Source organism: Balaenoptera musculus, chromosome 7 (genome assembly GCF_009873245.2).
Source record: "Balaenoptera musculus isolate JJ_BM4_2016_0621 chromosome 7, mBalMus1.pri.v3, whole genome shotgun sequence".
In the NCBI taxonomy this organism is placed as follows: Eukaryota; Metazoa; Chordata; class Mammalia; order Artiodactyla; family Balaenopteridae; genus Balaenoptera; species Balaenoptera musculus.
Window position 1 is genome coordinate 31,654,675 of NC_045791.1, and position 19,060 is coordinate 31,673,734.

At 35.2% G+C, this 19,060-nt stretch overlaps 1 protein-coding gene across 4 annotated transcripts in view; it reads right to left on the minus strand.

Moving 5' to 3' along the window:
• Positions 1–19,060, minus strand: part of ORC4 (origin recognition complex subunit 4) — a 99,642-nt gene that overhangs the window by 38,569 nt on the left and 42,013 nt on the right. For all 4 annotated transcript variants that reach the window (XM_036857410.1, XM_036857409.1, XM_036857411.1 and 1 more), the window contains exons 2-4: positions 7,231–7,304; positions 4,434–4,510; positions 3,784–3,874 (exon numbers count right to left, since the gene is read on the minus strand). In XM_036857410.1, coding sequence (XP_036713305.1) covers positions 3,784–3,874; positions 4,434–4,510; positions 7,231–7,287 — 225 coding nt within the window. In that variant the 5' untranslated portion in view covers positions 7,288–7,304. The remainder of the gene's footprint in view (positions 1–3,783; positions 3,875–4,433; positions 4,511–7,230; positions 7,305–19,060) is intronic.

Sequence of the window (19,060 nt, forward strand, 5' to 3'; positions counted from 1 at the left end):
GGAAAAAAGAAAAGCCTACCCTTGGAGTTTTCCCACAGAATACAAACTGAATAAAATCTATGTAATTCCAAAGGAGAAAAAACTGTGACCCAAGAGTTCAATCCCAGCCATGTTGTAAGTAATGTGCAAAATAATTTTTGATGTATTTAAAATATTTTTTTACATTTCCCCATATTACTAAACTTCATTTCTCTTTTGTATTTCTGTGGTCTGAATGACTTAGTGGATTTGTTCTGTTAAGCGGTTGTTGGGGTTTTTACCCTTGCCTTCAACCAAACTTTCCCATTCTTAGTTTTTAAAATAGATTGTATGGTCATATAGTTTACCCCTCAAAAAGTATAAAAAGATATGCAGTGAAAAGATTCCTACCTCTGTTCCCATATCCCCCCCTCAACAAATAACTCACTATATTAGTGTTTAATATCTTAGGGAAGCACATGGATGGCCAAAAAGCACATGAAAGGACTTCCCTGGTGGTGCAGTGGTAAAGAATCCTTCTGCCAACGCATGGGACACAGGTTCTAGCCCTGGTCCAGGAAGATCCCACATGCCGCAGAGCAACTAAGCCTGTGCACCACAACTACTGAGCCTGTGCTCTAGAGCCCGCAAGCCACAACTACTGAAGCCCGTGTGCCTAGAGTCCGTGCTCCACAATGAGAGAAGTCACCGCAAATGAAGAAGCCCATGCACTGCAACAAAGAGTAAGCCCCCGCTCGCCACAACCACAGAAAAGCCCCTGCGCAGCAATGAAGACCCAACGCAGCCAAAAATAAAAATAAATTTATATATATAAAAAAAATGGGGACTTCCCTGGTGGCGCAGTGGTTGGGAATCTGCCTGCCAATGCAGGGGACATGGGTTCGAGACCTGGTCCGGGAAGATCCCACATGCCATGGAGCGGCTAAGCCCGTGTGCCACAACTACTGAGCCTGCGCTCTAGAGCCTGTGAGCCACAACTGCTGAGCCCATGTGCCACAACTACTGAAGCCCGGGTGACCAGAGCCCATGCTCCGCAACAAGAGAAGCCACTGCAATAAGAAGCCGGCGCACGGCAGCGAGGGGCAGCCCCCGCTCGCCGCAACTAGAGAAAAGCCCATGGGCAGCAACGAAGACCCAATGCAGTCAAAAATAAATAAATTAAATAAATTTAAAAAAAATGCACACGACAAGATGCTCAACATCACTAATTATTAGAGAAATGCAAATCAAAACTACAATGAGGTATCACCTCACACTGGTCAGAATGGCCATCATCAAAAAATCTACAAACAATAAATGCTGGAGAGGGTGTGGAGAAAAGGGAACTCTCCTACACTGTTGGTGGGAATGTAAATTGGTACAGACACTATGGAGAACAGTATGGAGGTTCCTTAAAAAACTAAAAATAGAACTACCATACGACCCAGCAATCCCACTACTGGGCATATACCCTGAGAAAACCATAATTCAAAAAGAGTCATGTACCAAAATGTTCATTGCAGCTCTATTTACAATAGCCAGGACATGGAAGCAACCAAAGTGTCCATCATCGGATGAATGGATAAAGAAGATGTGGCACATATACAATGGAATATTACTCAGCCATAAAAAGAAATGAAATGGAGGTATCTGTAATGAGGTGGATGGAGTTAGAGTCTGTCATACAGAGTGAAGTAAGTCAGAAAGAGAAAAACAAATACAGTATGCTAACACATATATATGGAATCTACGGAAAAAACAAACAAACAAAAAGGTCAGGAAGAACCTAGTGGCAAGATGGGAATAAAGACACAGACCTACTAAAGAATGGACTTGAGGATATGGGGAGGGGGAGGGGTGAGATATGACAGGGTGAGAGAGTGTCATGGACATATATACACTACCAAATGTAAAATAGATAGCTAGTGGGAAGCAGCCGCATAGCACAGGGAGATCAGTTCGGTGCTTTGTGACCACCTAGAGGGGTGGGATAGGGAGGGTGGGAGGGAGGGAGATGCAAGAGGGAAGAGATATGGGAACATATGTATATGTATAACTGATTCACTTTGTTATAAAGCAGAAACTAACACACCATTTTAAAGCAATTATACTTCAATAAAGATGTTAAAAAAAAAAATGGAAAAAAAAATGCATTTCAGGGAATTTTTGGTTCACAGACGAACCAACAGAAATATGAGCTTTTTTTTCTCTTCCTTTTCTTTATGGACTGTCTACAAATATTTCCTTATTCTTTTTTACTGCTGTATCATAGTCCATTATATGGATGGATGTACCATGATTTGTTAACCAGTATTCTGTTGATGGGCATTTACATTGTTTCTCATCTTTCACTATTAACAAACAGTGCTGAAATAAGTAACTGTACACGTATCATTTCACAATGGTAAATTCCTAGAAATGTTGCTGAGTCAAAGTGTATACACATTTGTAGTGTGGTTAGATTTTGTCTAATTCTAACTTATACCACTAGCAAAAACATCAGTATGTTATCAATCTTACAGATCTTTTTGTCAACCTGATAGAGAAAATTACTATAGTTTTTATTTAATTTACTAAATTATGAGTGAAATTGAACATGTTTATAAGTTTAAGATTGCTTTGTATTTAATTTCCTATGATCTTTCTGTGCATATCTTTGCTCAGTTTTTCTACTGTTAATAGAATTATTGTTAATAATTTTAAATAGTCTAATAATTCCAAAGCATATTAGTCACATGGGTCTCTTGTAAAAACTACCCCAAATAGCACTGAAGTCAAACACAAAAAGGAAAATCGTAATAAAAACCAAGAATAAAGAAACAGTGGTTATATACAAGGACTGAACTAAATTAAAGAGTCAAAAATAAATACTACTGTAAATGTGATTATAATAAATGAAAAACTCTTAAAAGATTAAAAAAGAAAAGAAATTATCTAGATCTAAATTCCCAACTGATGTACTTCAAACAATATTGGAAATGGGTGATAACAGTAAAATCCTAAAGTCCTAATTTCCTCATCTTATATAATGTACAGTGAAAACATACTGCTTAAAAAATAAAAATGTAATTTTATTTCTATTTTACATACTTTTACTTAATATAAAATAATACATAAAAAAATACACAATTTTACTTATACACATAATATAAAAAGCATATTAGTGAGAAATCTAAATTTATTGCATGGAACATAGCAGAAAACAGATTTTATAATTAAATAGTAATACTTGCAATATAACAGCCATAATTTGTCTTATATAATGAATAAAGAATGTGAAAAGAGAAACTGAGGGAAAAAAGCAACAGTATCTTTTGAAGGTGACTAAGCAAATATAGTAAAGAGGGAAAGTAGAAGAGAATTCTAGAAGATGTGAGTGTACATATAAAAAAACTGCCTGAGTTAGGGTTAAACAATAAAAGGAAAAAAAAGAATGCATGGTATGATAGTTACCTAATCTACAAATAGAGACAATACCAAACCTACCTTGCAGCGTTAATGTAAAGAATAAATGACAGAACATAAACAAAAGACACAAGGTACAGGCTCAATAGCTGCTAGTTTGCTTTGTCCATTGGCAATCACAAATTCTTCAAGGATAAAAGACCATGATGGAACAAACATTATTTGAAAATTTGTTACTGTGAGGGAGAAAAAGGTAAAAAAGATTGTTCAACTCAAATATACCACTCTAACACTATACACACTTTGCATGTCTTCTATGATTTAAATTAAAAAAAAAAAAAAAAGCAAAATGTTAGTAACACAATGATGAAAACAATGAAAAACATTTCCAAAGGAACATCAGAAATCAACAGCTTTTACCATGGTCTTTCCTGATCCTCGGGGTCCAATAATGAGAACAGAATTACTTTCTCCATGAATAGCAGTTCTTTTTAGCAGCTCAATTAGGTGTCTGAAATGATATAAATAGGCCAAAATTTAAAAAGGAAAGCTGAAATAATTTGCTAGGTAATACTTTTTAAAAGCTGAATTTGAACAAAAAACAGACATTCCTTTTTTCTCTTCTTCTGGGCACTTGACTTATGCTCTAAATAGTCCTACAGAGAAGAACACAAATACTGATTCTCTGGAAACCTCAAGAAAAAACCAAGTAAGACTGAAGTACCTTGGTCTTTATGATGGTATGGGACAAGGGACAACAGTGGCAAACTCTTAGGACCTTTCACTCCACAGCTGGCTGCTGAGTATTAGGTGCAAGCTCAGAATTCTCTCCATAATACCAGATTATAGAAATGATACAAGATTGAAAGTTAAAAGGTTTTTTTCACTATGGAAATATTGATATCTGCTCTTGCTTCACAACAGTCATTTTTTTATATACAAAGCAAAATCTTTACCTCTATAAAATGTCTGTTAGCCGTGATTAATAAAATCTGTGTATGACAATTTGTGCAAAACCTAAAGGCATCTGTAAGTAGTTTCATAACAGACAAGCAGATAGCTAAACTTACTTATATTGTACTTGTACTCCAAATAGGTTACTATGTGGACTCTGATGACAAAATCTTTCACGTAAAATTCTTTGTACCTGATAAAAATAAAGTGAATAAATATAAATGAAAATATTACATATGCAATCAAAAAAGAACAAGAATATATATTTATAGCAGTCAGAATTAGGTATTAACGAATCAATTCAACCCTCCCTAAATAACTTATCATCATGACGTCTGGCATTTTCCTAAGTTGTAAAATTAACAATTCTTTTTACCTATCTCAAGTCCCAGAGAAAGGATGAGAACTTAGTTATGAAGCTTTCAACAAGCGAAAGAATTAGTTCTTTTAGCTACATCATCAATTTGAGGGCTGTTTTAATCCATGTGAATGAACGAATACCTCACTTTGCATAACATATCAGCCAACGAACAAAGACAGGAGAGAATCTAATAATGTAATCTAATTTAATAATGCTCATGAACCACACCTCAGTCTCTAGAGACCAACACATCTAAACTGGTTTAGCTCAAGCCTTATCAATAGCTATCTGTCACAGAGGTCAGGATTCCGAGGAAATAAAAGAAATTTAAAAGTCCATATAGTTATGGAGGGCCTATTAGATGCAGAGCACAATACTACTAAAAGAACATGATCTATGCCTAAAAAAACACTGCAAATATACTGGAAAGAAATGAATATATTTGGAAAGAAATGACACATTCAAGAAACAACCTGCAAAAAAGCAGTAACTCAGCATATAAGGATGTGCTCAATTATATGGAAGAAATTATATTCACCTAGGACATAAAATAAGAAATCATTGGAATTAATTAAGAAAAAATTCTTCTGAAGACCTAAATTTTGAGTTTGCCTTAGAACGAAGGGCTTAGGCTCAGTTGTAAAAAAAAAAACAAAAACAACCAATCTATCACGATCTTTAAAAAGATGGATCATTAAAATCATTCCTTTTCTGCTTTGTTGCTAATACAAAGGTCCTCCAGTGACAAAAACCTTAGGAGGCTGTTTCACATTTAGCCCCATCAACAGAAACAAGAAGCCTCCAGGATTATTTGCTTCTCCCAGACTGACAGCATGGGACTGATCCTTCACGTACCAAAAAAAATAAATCTGAGTTCTCTTTACATGTACCAGAGGCTGAGCAAAGCAAATTATTCACTGGGGATAAAATAATCCATACTTATAGTTATAGAGGAAGTGGAAATCATAGGAAGATTGGTGCCAAAGAGACAATAACACTTTTCTGGCAGGCCTGTTTTGAAGATTAAAAAAGGCAGTTATCTATAATACAATATAGGTATTATATAGGTAATAGCTGATATCTGTAAAAAAATTAAAGGGGCATATATAGATTCAATGAATCATAGTGTGTATTCCGCCCCCTAGATAAGATCACTAGAAATCAAAAGACAACCCTCAGTCCTTTTCTTTTTTTAAACTTCATTGAAGTCTATTAGAGAGACAACTATGTATAAAATAAAGTGAGAGGTAAAGTGAAGTTGTAGTGAATAGTCAGAGGTTCAAAAATCCTAAAGTGATCTGATATGAAAGCTAAACAGGTGTATACATGTATAGAAATTAATTAAGCTACACATGGAAGATTTGTTCACTTTACAAAGATATGTAAAAGTTAAATTAAAAAACAGAATTAAACATTTTCCTTCTAAAAGAAGGAAGGTAAGGTCTCACAAAGGAATGCCAATAACATTTAGTTTTTGTTTAAAAGAAATGTAGTTCTGGTCAAGCCAGATAAATAGAAATGCCAGTGTAGGGACTTCCCTGGCAGTTCAGTGGTTAAGACTTCACCTTACAATGTAGGGGGTGCGGGTTCGATCACCGTTTGGGGAGCTAAGATCCCACATGTCTCATGGCCAAAAAACCAAAACATAAAACAGAAGCAATATTGTAATAAACTCAATAAAGACTTTAAAAATGGTCCACAACAAAAAAATCTTTAAAAAAGAAAAAAAGAAATGCCAGTGTAGAAATATCATGTATGTTCCCTACTAGACTCCTCAAAAGAGATACATATGCACTTACGAAAATATTAAATGTTCATGATAAAAACACTCAACATACTAGGAATATAAGGGGACTTCCTCAACCTGATAAAGAACACACAAAAAACCTACAGCTAACATCATACTCAATGGTGAAAGACTGAACGCATTTCCCCAATATCGAAAACAAAATAAGGTTGTCTGCTCTTGTTTGTTTATTCAGTGTTATACTGAAGGTTCTAGTCAGGGCAATTAGACAAGAAAAAGAAATGAAAGGCATCTAGATTGGGAAGAAAGAAGTAAAACTATCTCTATTTGCAGATGACATGATCTTATATAAAGAAAATCCTAAGGAATAAACTAAAAAAATATTAAAATAAATGAGTTCAGGAAGGTTACAAAATACAAGATTAATATAGAAAAATCAATTTCATTTAGATACACTTGGCAATAAATAAAACATAAAATTAAGAAAACAATTCTGTTTACAACAGCACCAAAAGGAATAAAATACTTAGGAATAAATTTACCAAAAGAAGTACAAAACTCTAAAGATAATATTAAACTAAATTGAACTAGAGCACATTTAGGAAGACAGAGTAAAGTTAGGATTCCATCTATCCAAAGACTTAGAGGTTGAAATTAGGAAGTAGCAAAGATACTCTCCCCTTGAGAATGAAAAGAGTGGTTCTTCATACATGCTAAGGGGAGAATTCAAGTTAAGAAGATGACTACTTCTCTTATCACCTTTGCATGGTAACAGACCTTCAGAGTAATGAAAATATATACTAACCTGTGAAAGGTATTCTGCTTGTATTAAGTTGTTACTCTTTGATTTACGACTGCTCATTTCAACAAACTGAAATCCTTAAAAAAAAGAAAAAAAATTTTTAGCATGAATATAAAGACTATTGACTTATAGAGATTATTTAAGAATGTACTATTATAGAATCAAAATAAACAAGTTTTAAAACATGAAAAATGTTCAAATTTCTCAAACTTTAAAAATTCTCAGTTGAACCTAATTGTAGGAATCATTTCATAACATATGTAAATAAAACCATCATGCTAAACATCTTAAAATTATACAGTGATGTATGTAAATTGTTTCTCAATAAAAACAGGAAAAAAGCCATCTCAACGGCTCCTATAAGTACAGGTTTAATTGACACTCCATTCCACAATTTAGATGGTTCTCACACACAATTACTCCTACCTTTCTTTTCAAGCTACTATTCAGCTTCCCCTCCTTGCCTTCAAAAACAAAAACAAAAACAAAAAACAATCTATGTACTTCCTTTATATACAATGTTTCTCCCCACATCCATCCCACAGGATCGGCCCTTCCAGAAAGCTTTTGCTTTCTTCTTCCACTCATCAGTCATAAACAGTCATTACAGACTAGGTAAAATGTCTTTTCTGTAAACATACAGAACTGCCTGTACTTCTCTTTTTCATAATCAAATCATACTAAACAAAATTTGGTTAACTGTCAGTGTCCCCAAATTGAGGATATTTAAATGTTCCAAGCATTTTAGCATAATGTCCAAAATAAAGTTGACAATGATAACTGGAATGAAAAATACATATACTAACGAAAAAAAAGAAGTTCTGTAAAATTTTCCTTGAGGGCAATATACTCATAGATAAACACCTTTGGCTAAAAGATCTAATTTTCTCATCAACAATTTCCTATATAATTAATTTACTAATCAGGTAATAATAGCTTAGCCAGGAATTGTTACAAGTGCTTTGCATTTATGAACTCATTTAATCCTCAGAATAACCCTATGGTATAAATATGATCATTAATACTGCTTTCAGATTAGAAGACACAGAAAGGTTAAGTAGCTTGACCAAAACCAGTGTGTAAGTCACAGAGTCAGGATTTAAACCCAGTCAAGGTATACTTGATTATATGTAACTATTATATATAGCTATAAGTGTATATACTTGGTTATATATAACTGCTATTTAGTCAACTGTTCTTAAAAAGTACAAATTTCAATAACTTAAAGATCAACCTCTGTGACATATTTTATATTCATATTTATTAATTTCATATACTGACAGATGCCAACCCTTGGAATGCTGTTTCTAATAGGACAGCAGTTGAGCAATGCTTTGACAAATAGATAACAAGCAAATCTGTCCCTCCCTTCTTAAACCCCAAAGGGCTTCTGGCTCCAGGCACTCAAACTGGAAACTCAAGAACAGAGTACTCTACTGATGTCTTGGTCCCTTAAGAAGCTTCTTTCTTAGGAGAAAAGTGGTTTTCTCAGCCGCCCTTAGAGCCCTTCTAGCAGCTTTTTCTCTGTACGAGGCACCTTGCTTGAGAATCTTTACATTAATTATTTTAATTTTATTCTATTTAAAATTTTTCCCTTAAATCAGAGTTGTGTGTGGGCAAAAAACCATTTTAGCAACATGAACTGATATCCTCATTCTGGTTTAAGATACTCTTCACTGTGAAGAAGGTCTACAAGCCAAAATCTGAAATCACAGGAAACAATGGAACAAATGTCCCCTAGACAATAAGGAGAAGTGAATTTTTAAAAAATGGAGGAGAGCTTTTACAATATACCTTATCTTTTTAGAGCTATATTAGCGATTTCACAGTATTAATGGAATTAAAACATATTTCTCCCCATTTCATGGGTTGAAAAAACATGCTCAGAAGAGCTAAGTAAAATGCCTGAGGTTGCAGGGTAGGTGTCTAATCTGCCTCCTTGTATCAAATATAATTCAGGTAAGCCACTAAAAACATGCATATTCTTCATTTGGTGATCATTCATGAAAGAAACATACACATACACACTACTTCAATTCCTAACCCACATAAATTTTTACTGCAAATTGAGTCTTAATCGAGATTGATTTTAATACATCTAGCCCCTCCAAATAATAGTCAAATCTCCACTCTATTACAAAGAATATTTTAAAAGACAATTTTAACTTTATAGATGAAACGACAAGTTTTGGAATGATAGATGCAAACCACATATCTGACAAAGGAGTTATATACAGAGAAGCTTCAAAGCTCAACAATACAGAAATCTAGAAAAATGGGCAAAGGGCATAAACAGACACTTCAACCAAAGAGGGTATATGGATACCAAATAAACACATGAAACACATTAGTCATTAGGAAAATGCAAATTATAACCACAACGAGGTATATGTACACACGTATTTGAACAGCAAAAATTAAAAAGTGAAAACAGCAAATGCTGGTGAGGATGCAGAGAATCCACATCTCTCATACAACTACTGGTAAGAATGTGAAATCTTATAGTCATTCTGCAAAGTTTCCTTTTGGCAGTTTTTTTTTTTTTAATTTAACTTAATTTTATTTTTTTATACAGCAGGTTATTATTAGCTATCTATTTTATACATATTAGTGTATACATGTCAATCCCAATCTCCCAATTCATCCCACAACCACCCCACACCCCGCTTTCACCCCTTGGTGTCCATACGTTTATTCTCTACATCCGTGTCTCCACCTCTGCGTTGCAAACCAGTTCATCTGTACCATTTTTCTAGATTCCACATATATGCGTTAATGTACGATACTTGTTTTTCTCTTTGACTTACTTCACTCTGTATGACAGTATCTAGGTCCATCCACATCTCTACAAATGACACAATTTCGTTCCTTTTTATGGCTGAGTAATATTCCATTGCATATATGTACCACAATTTCCTTAGCCATTTGTCTGTCTATGGGCATTTAGGTTGCTTCCATGACCTGGCTACTGTAAATAGTGCTGCAATGAACACTGGGGTGCATGTGTATTTTTGAATTATGGTTTTCTCTGGGTATATGCCCAGTAATGGGATTGCTGGGTCATATGGTAGTTCTATTTTTAGTTTTTTAAGGAACCTCCATACTGTTCTCCATAGTGGCTGCATCAATTTACATTCCCACCAACAGTACAAGAGGGTTCCCTTTTCCCCACACCCTCTGCAGCATTTGTGGTTTATAGATTTTCTGATGATGCCCATTCTAAGCGGTTTCAAGTGATACCTCACTATAGTTTTGATTTGCATTTCTCTAATAATTAGTGATGTTGAGCAGCTTTTCATAAGCCTCTTGGCCATCTGTATGTCTTCTTTGGAGAAATGTCTATTTAGGTCTTCTGCCCATTTTTTGATTGGGTGGTTTTTTTTTTAATATTGAGCTGCATAAGCTGTTTATGTAATTTGGAGATTAATCCTTTGTCCGTTGATTTGTTTGGAAATATTTTCTCCCATTCTGAGGGTTGTACTTTAGTCTTGTTTATAGTTTCCTTTGTTGTGCAAAAGCTTTTAAGTTTCATTAGATCCCATTTGTTTATTTTTGTTTTTATTTCCGTTACTCTAGGAGGTGGATAAAAAAAGATCTTGCTGTGATTTATGTCAAAGAGTGTTCTTCCTATGTATTCCTCGAAGATTTTATAGTGTCCAGTCTTACATTTAGGTCTTCAACCCATTTTGAGTTTATTTTTGTGTATGGTGTCAGGGAGTGTTCTAATTTCATTCTTATACATGTAGCTGTCTAGTTTTTCCAGCATCATTTACTGAAGAGATTGTCTTTTCTCCATTGTATATCCTTGCCTCCTTTGTCGTATATTAGTTGACCTGATCTTTCATTGTTAGTGTATAGGAATGTAAAAGATTTCTGTGCATTAATTTTGTATCCTGCAACTTTACCAAATTCATTGATTAGTTCTAGTAGTTTTCTGGCAGCATCTTTAGGACTCTCTATGTATAGTATCATGTCATCTGCAAACAGTGACAGTTTTACTTCTTCTTTTCCAATTTGGATTCCTTTTATTTTTTTCTTCTCTGATTGCCATAGCTAGGACTTCCAAAACTATGCTGAATACTAGTGGCAAGAGTGGACATCCTTGTTTGCTCCTGAGCTTAGAGGAAATGCTTTGTTTTTCACCATTGAGAATGATGCTTGCTGTGGGTTTGTCTTATATGGCCTCTATTATATTGAGATTGGTTCCCTCTGTGTCCACGTTCTGGAGATTTTTTAATCATAAATGGGTGTTGAATTTTGTCAAAAGCTTTGACTGCATCTATTGAGATGATCATATGGTTTCTATTCTTCAATTTGTTAATATGGTGTATCACACTGATTTGTGTATATTGAAGAATCCTTGAATCCCTAGGATAAATCCCTCTTGACCATGGTGTATGATCCTTTTAACGTGTTGTTGGATTTTGTCTGCTAGTATTTTGTTGAGGATTTTTGCATCTATATACACCAGTAATATTGGTCTGTAATTTTCGTTTTTTGTAGTATCTTTGATTTTGGTATCAGGGTGATGGTGACCTCACAGAATGAGTTTGGGGGTGTTCCTTCCTCCGCCATTTTTTGGAAGAGTTTGAGAAGGATGGGTATTAGCTCTTCTCTAAATGTTCAATACAATTCACCTGTGAAACCATCTGGTCCTGGACTTTTGTTTGCTGCAAGATTTTTAATCATAGTTTCAATTTCATTACTTGTGATTGGTCTGTTCATATTTTCTATTTCTTCCTGGTTCAGTCTTGAAAGGTTGTGATTTTCTAAGAATTTGTCCATTTCTTCCAGGTTGTCCATTTTATGGGCATATAGTTGCTTGTAGTAACCTCTCATGATCCTTTGTATCTCTGCAGTGTCAGTTGTTACTTCTCGATCTTCATTTCTAATTTTATTGATTCTTGATGAGTCTGGCTAACAGTTTATCAATTTTGTTTATCTTCTCAAAGAACCAGCTTTTAGTTTTATTGATCTTTGCTATTGTTTTATCTGTTTCTACTTTCTTTCTGCTCTGATCTTTATGACTTCTTTCCTTCTACTCACTTTGGGTTTGGTTTGTTCTTCTTTCTCTAGTATCCTTAAGGTGTAAGATTAGATTGTTTGAGATGTTTCTTGTTACTTGAGGTACGATTGTATTGCTATAAACTGCCCTTTTAGAACTGCTTTTGCTGCATCCCATAGGTTTTGGATCGTTGTGTTTTCGTTGTCATTTGCCTCTAGGTATTTTTTGATTTACTCTTTGATTTCTTCAGCGATCTCTTGGTTATTTAGTAACATATTGATTAGCCTCCTGTGTTTGTGTTTTTTGCAATTTTTTCCCTGAAATTGATTTCTAATCTCATAGCATTGTTGTCAGAAAAGATGCTTGCTATGATTTCAATTTTCTTAAATTTACTGAGGCTTCATTTGTGACCCAAGATGTGGTCTATCCTGGAAAATGTTCTGTGTGCAATTGAGAAGAAAGTGTAATCTGCTGTTTTTGGATGGAATGTCCTATAAATATCAATTAAATCTATTTGATCTATTGTGTCATTTAAATCTTGTGTTTCCTTATTAATTTTCTGTCTGGATGATCTGTCCACTGGTGTAAATGAGGTGTTAAAATCCCTCACTATTACTGTGTTACTGTCGATTTCCTCTTTTATAGCTGTTAGCATTTGCCTTATGTATTGAGGTGCTCCTATGTTGGGTTCATAGATATTTATAATTGTTATATCTTCTTCTTGGATTGATCCCTTGATCATTATGTAGTGTCCTCCCTTGTCTCTTGTTACAATCTTTGTTTTAAAGTGTATTTTATCTGATATGAGTATTGCTACTCCAGCTTTCTTTTGATTTCCATTTGCATGGAGTATCTTTTTCCATCCCCTCACTTTCAGTCTGTATGTGTCCCTAGGTCTGAAGTGGGTCTCTTGTAGACAGCATATAGATGGGTCTTGTTTTTGTATTCATTCAGCAAGCCTGTGTCTTTTGGTTGGAGCATTTAATCCATTCATGTTTAAGGTAATTATCGATATGTATGTTCCTATTACCATTTTCTTAATTGTTTTGGGTTTGTTTTTGTAGGTCCTTTTCTTCTCTTGTGTTTCCCACTTAGAGAAGTTCCTTTAGCATTTGTTGTAGAGCTGGTTTGGTGGTGCTGAATTCTCTTAGCTTTTGCTTGTCTGTAAAGCTTTTGATTTCTCTGTTGAATCTGAATGAGATCCTTGCCAGCTAGAGTAATCTTGGTTGTAGGTTCCTCCCTTTCATCACTTTAAATATATTGTGCCACCCCCTTCTGGCTTGTAGAGTTTCTGCTAAGAAATCAGCTGTTAACCTTATGGGAGCTCCCTTGTATGTTATTTGTTGTTTTTCCCTTGTTGCTTTTAATAATTTTTTTTGTATTTAATTCTTGTCAATTTGATTACTATGTGTCTTGGCGTGTTTCTCCTTGGGTTTATCCTATATGGGACTCTCTGTGCTTCCTGGACTTGATTGACTATTTCCTTTCCCATGTTAGGGAAGTTTTCGCCTGTAATCTCCTCAAATATTTCTCAGGTCCTTTCTCTCTCTCTTCTGGGACCCCTATAATGCCAATGTTGGTGCATTTAATGTTGTTCCAGAGGTCTCTTAGGCTGTCTTCATTTCTTTTCATTCTTTTTTTTTTATTCTGTTCCGTGGCAGTGAATTCCACCTTTTTGTCTTCCAGGTCACTTATCCGTTCTTCTGCCTCAGTTATTCTAGTATTGATTCCTTCTATTGTATTTTTCACTTCAGTTATTGTATTGTTCATGTCTGTTTGTTTTTTAATTCTTCTAGGTGTTTGTTCTTTAATTCTTCTAGGTCTTTGTTAAACATTTCTTGCATCTTTTTGATCTTTGCCTCCATTCTTTTTCAGAGGCCCTGGATCATCTTCACTATCATTATTCTGAACTCTTTTTCTGGAAGGTTGCCTACCTCCACTTCATTTAGTTGTTTTTCTGGGGTTTTATCTTGTTCCTTCATCTGGTACATAATCCTCTGCCTTTTCATTTTGTCTATCTTTCTGTGAATGTGGTTTTTGTTCCACAAGCTGCAGGACTGTAGTTCTTCTTGCTTCTGCTGTCTGCCCTCTGATGGATGTGGCTATCTAAGAGGCTTGTGCAAGCTTCCTGATGGGAGGGACTGGTGGTGGGTAGAGCTGGCTGTTGCTCTGGTGGGCAGAGCTCAGTAAAACTTTAATCCACTTGTTTGCTGATGGGTGGGGCTGAGTTCCCTCCCTGTTGGTTGTTTGGCCTGAGGTGACCCAGCACTGGAGCCTACCCGGCTCTTTGGTGGGGCTAATGGTAGACTCCAGGAGGGCACATGCCAAGGAGTACTTCCCAGAACTTCTGCTGCCAGTGTCCTTGTCCCTACGGTGAGCCACAGCCACCCCCTGCCTCTTCAGGAGGCCCTCCAACACTAGTAGGTAGGTCTGGTTCAGTCTCCTATGGGCTCACTGCTCCTTCCCCCTGGATCCTGATGTGCACACTACTTTGTGTGTGCCCTCCACGAGTGGAGTCTCTATTTCCCCCAGTTCTGTCAAAGTCCTGCAATCAAATCCCGCTAGCCTTCAAAGTCTGATTCTCTGGGAATTCCTCCTCCCATTGCCAGACCCCCAGGTTGGGAAGCCTGACGTGGCAGTCAGAAGCTTCAGTCCAGTGGGTGGACTTCTCTGGTAAAACTGTTCTCCAGTTTGTGAGTCACCCACCCAGTGGTTATGGGATTTGATTTTATTGTGATTGTGCCCCTCCTACCATCTCATTGCTGTTTCTTCTTTGTCTTTGGATGTAGGGTATCTTTTTTGATGAGTTCCAGTGTCTTCCTGTCGATTGTTCACCAGTTAGCTGTGATTCTGGTGTTCTCGCAAAAGGGAGTGAGTGCACGTCCTTCTACTCCACCATCTTGAACCCGTTTTAAGCTCTCCTATGCTTTGGCAGTTTCTTATAAACAAATACTTACCATGTAACATGGCAATTCTACTCGGTATTTATACCAAAGAAATGAAAATCTATCCTCAAACGAAAACCTGTAAATGTGTATCTTCACAACAATTTTATTTGTAATAGACAAAAAACTGAAAACAATACAGATGTCCTTCAAAGAGCCAATGGAGTTAAAGAAACTGAAACATCCATACCTACAGGGGGACCATAACTGAGAAAAAAAAAAAAGAGAGATTAACTACTGATACGTGAAATAACTTGGATGGCTCTCAAGGGCATCATGTTTAGTGAACAGAAAAAAAAAAAAAGGCCCATCTCAAAAAAATTACATATTGTACAATTCGATTTAAAAAACATTCTTGGAATGATAAAACTATTATGAAGATGAAGAACAGATTCATGATTGTGAGGAGACAGAACTTAGGGGTGAGTATGACTACAAAAAGGAGTTACATGAAGAATTTTCTTTGTAATGATGGAACAGTTCGGTATCTTTATTGCAATGGTGTTCAAACAAATCTATACATGGGATAAAATCAAAGAGAATTATACAGACACACAAAAATGAGTGCAAGTAAAAACTGCTGAGAACTGAATAAGGTCTGTAGTCTTGTTAACAGTGTTATACCAATGTCAGTTTTCTGGTTTTGACATGCAGTATCATTTTATAAGACGTCACCCTTAAGAGAATGTGGGTGAAGGGTTTATGGGACACTATGAACTATATTTGCAACTTCTGTGAGTCTATAATAATTTCAAAATAAAAAGTTTAAAAAAGGGCTCCCCTGGTGGCGCAGTGGTTGAGAATCTGCCTGCCAATGCAGGGGACACGGGTTCGGGCCCTGGTCTGGGAAGATCCCACATGCCGCAGAGAAACTAGGCCCGTGAGCCACAATTGCTGAGCCTGCCCGTCTGGAGCCTGTGCTCCGCAGCGGGAGAGGCCGCGATAATGAGAGGTCCGCACACCGCAATGAAGAGTGGCCCCCACTTGCTGCAACTAGAGAGAAAGCCCTCGCACAGAAACGAAGACCCAACACAGCCATACATAAATAAATAAATAAATAAATAAAATTAAATAAATATTTTTTTTAAAAAGTTAAAAAAAATTAAACTCTAATTTTATAGTTTTTTTTGAAGTGCTTAATGACAAAAATGTGAATATAAGTGGTATAACTAAATCTTCTTTATCTGCAAATAGATTATTAAGTTTGATTGAATTTCTCCTCAAATTTACCCATGGATCATGGGACACTTCCTACTGTGCTTTTGATACCATGATTTTACTTACTATTCTAAATAGCAAGACTAGACATAAAGTGTAAAAGTAGCTGAACGTCTATGCATGACTAAGTCATGTTGTTATCAAATACAATAGGTGACTACAATTATTTAGTTGTAGAAATTTTGGTAGAAACTACTATTTTATTTATACTCTTAAGACGAGCAGTGAAATGGATAATCCCAAAGAATGGTTTACCCTCACAGTATTTCTTTAGCACCTACACTTTTTATATTATTGGTTTCCAGTAGATCCTCCTCTCAACTTATGTTTTCTAAAGTGAATAAACCTAATTTTCAGCTTTCAGAGTTTCAAGTGACAATTGGTCTATTCTATAGCCTAAAACAATTGAACCCGATCCACTCCTGTCACTAGCTGCCTCCATCCTAGTTTAGATCACCATTATTTCTTGACTGGAAATCCATGCCAGCTTCTTTATTGTCTCCAACTCTTACTCCCATTTTCATGTAAAAACCCTTCAATTACATCCTCAACCCTGAAAATTCTAAATTCCAAATTCCCTAACATCATTTAAAAGGAAGGTTCCAGATGACTAGTTTCCCAGTTTAGCTCACGGCTCCTTCTCTTAATATGCCTGGAAGAATCCACAATTCTCTATACCCTGACTCACTCCAAACTCAGGCCTTAGTTGAGATATTATTTCCTTCGGGATACTTTCTGTGACACCCCTGTACACTCCTACTTTGGGCAAAATCTGAGGGTTATGTGTCCCTCAAGTGCTATCTTCCTCTTTCACAGAACTTAATTAGCATACAGTGATGTAACTAACTCTGTGCTTACTTATGTTTGCTCCACTGGACCACAGCTACTTGAAAGAAAGACTCAGAAATCATGTTACCATTGTATCCAAATCAAGTAGTGCAAAAATGGCATATAGTTGGTTTTCAAGAAAATATTTGGTAAGTGAATGAATGTTAGGCAGTGGAGAATGTCCACAGGTAAACTAGCTGCTAAAAAGGAGCCAGGTTAGTTTAAATCAACTGCTTAGCTAAATTTAAAAGTTTTGAATAATTACATGCCATAACCTTCAAAAAAAACCTGCCAAGCATGAAAGAAAAATTATATATATACTAATATATATTTATATAAATATTATTTATATAAAATAAATACAGAATAATTTATACTTCAAGTAAAATACATGCAGTATAATATTATCATGGTAGTGTCACATCAATGGAAATTCAAATTGGTTAAAATATAGTTAATTTGGTTAAGAAATTAATTTCTTTTAATAGAAAAGTCCCAAGATTAACAAAAGATAAAGTACACTTTTTTTTAACAAATAATTTTTAAATCAAATGATATACCTTATAAAGTTCTAAGTCTGATGATGTAAGAGAAGGTAAAGTCAATTATCTTTAGAAAAAGATTATCAATTATTTCTATCTTTTTATAATGGGTTGACAGTTTGCTAGTAACACATTAAAAAAAGATTAGTAATATATTCTCCTTTCTGGAATTAGGCTACCATATTTCATTCTTATTTACACTGCCTTCAATTAAGACTTGGAGGATTAAAAGGAATATCTGAAATGAATATTAAATTTACTAGTCAAAATCTACACTTTTTCTTATTTTATTAATATTTACAAGTACTCCAGCCATCCTCAATTTCATTATTTTAATTTTGCTGTGATTTGCAATACTCTCCCTACTCATTTCAAACTTGCAGTTACTGAATTCCAGTTTTAGCTTGTCTAAAATATAGGCAACACAGATTTTAAATCTAATATATAGTAATACTGAACATATGAAAAAAGAGAGTTCAAGGTTTTCATTTCTGAAGTTAAACCAGAAAAGCAAAGGCAGAAGAAGTGAAGATGAAGACACTAGAATCTTTCTAGAAATTTTTGATTTTTCTTAGAAAGTAAGTCACACGCGATGAAATAAAGAAATATTTGAGGATACTATTGAAATCAGAACTGTAAGCAAGGAGAAGTCCAAAAAAAGGCCATTTATATATCAAATTTAAGATAAATGCAAATTCAGACAAAGTCAAGGAGAAGCAGAACTTGAAAACTGAGATTGATGGTAATATCAACTGTCCTTAAGAGTTCTGTCATCAACTGAGCATAGACTTGAATTCTTGGTTCTGTGGTATGACCTTCGCAAATTAACCTTCCTAAACCCCAGTTTTCTCCTCTGTAAAGTTTGAGATAAAAGCATTGTTTAATTCACAGGATTACTGTGGGGATTAAATGAAATGTTTTACCTGATATGCCATGCTGTCAAATGCCAAGCATGGTGATACAGAGTACACCTTATAAATTATTACATTACATTGGAGAAAAGAACCAAGATTAGAAACAATTAGAGTTGGGGGCTGGGGGGAATGAAGCACAGAATTAGGCTCTTGTTCTAAACAATTTCTTTTTTTTTTTTTTAACATCTTTATTGGAGTATAATTGCTTTACAATGGTGTGGTAGTTTCTGCTTTATAACAAAGTGAATCAGTTATACATATACATATGTTCCCATTAAACAATTTCTTTGAGGGTACTTTGACCGTGCAATGAAGTATCGAGTACAACTCCAACTAAGGTACCCCAGAACTATGATGGCAACTTCAATGATATAAATTCAC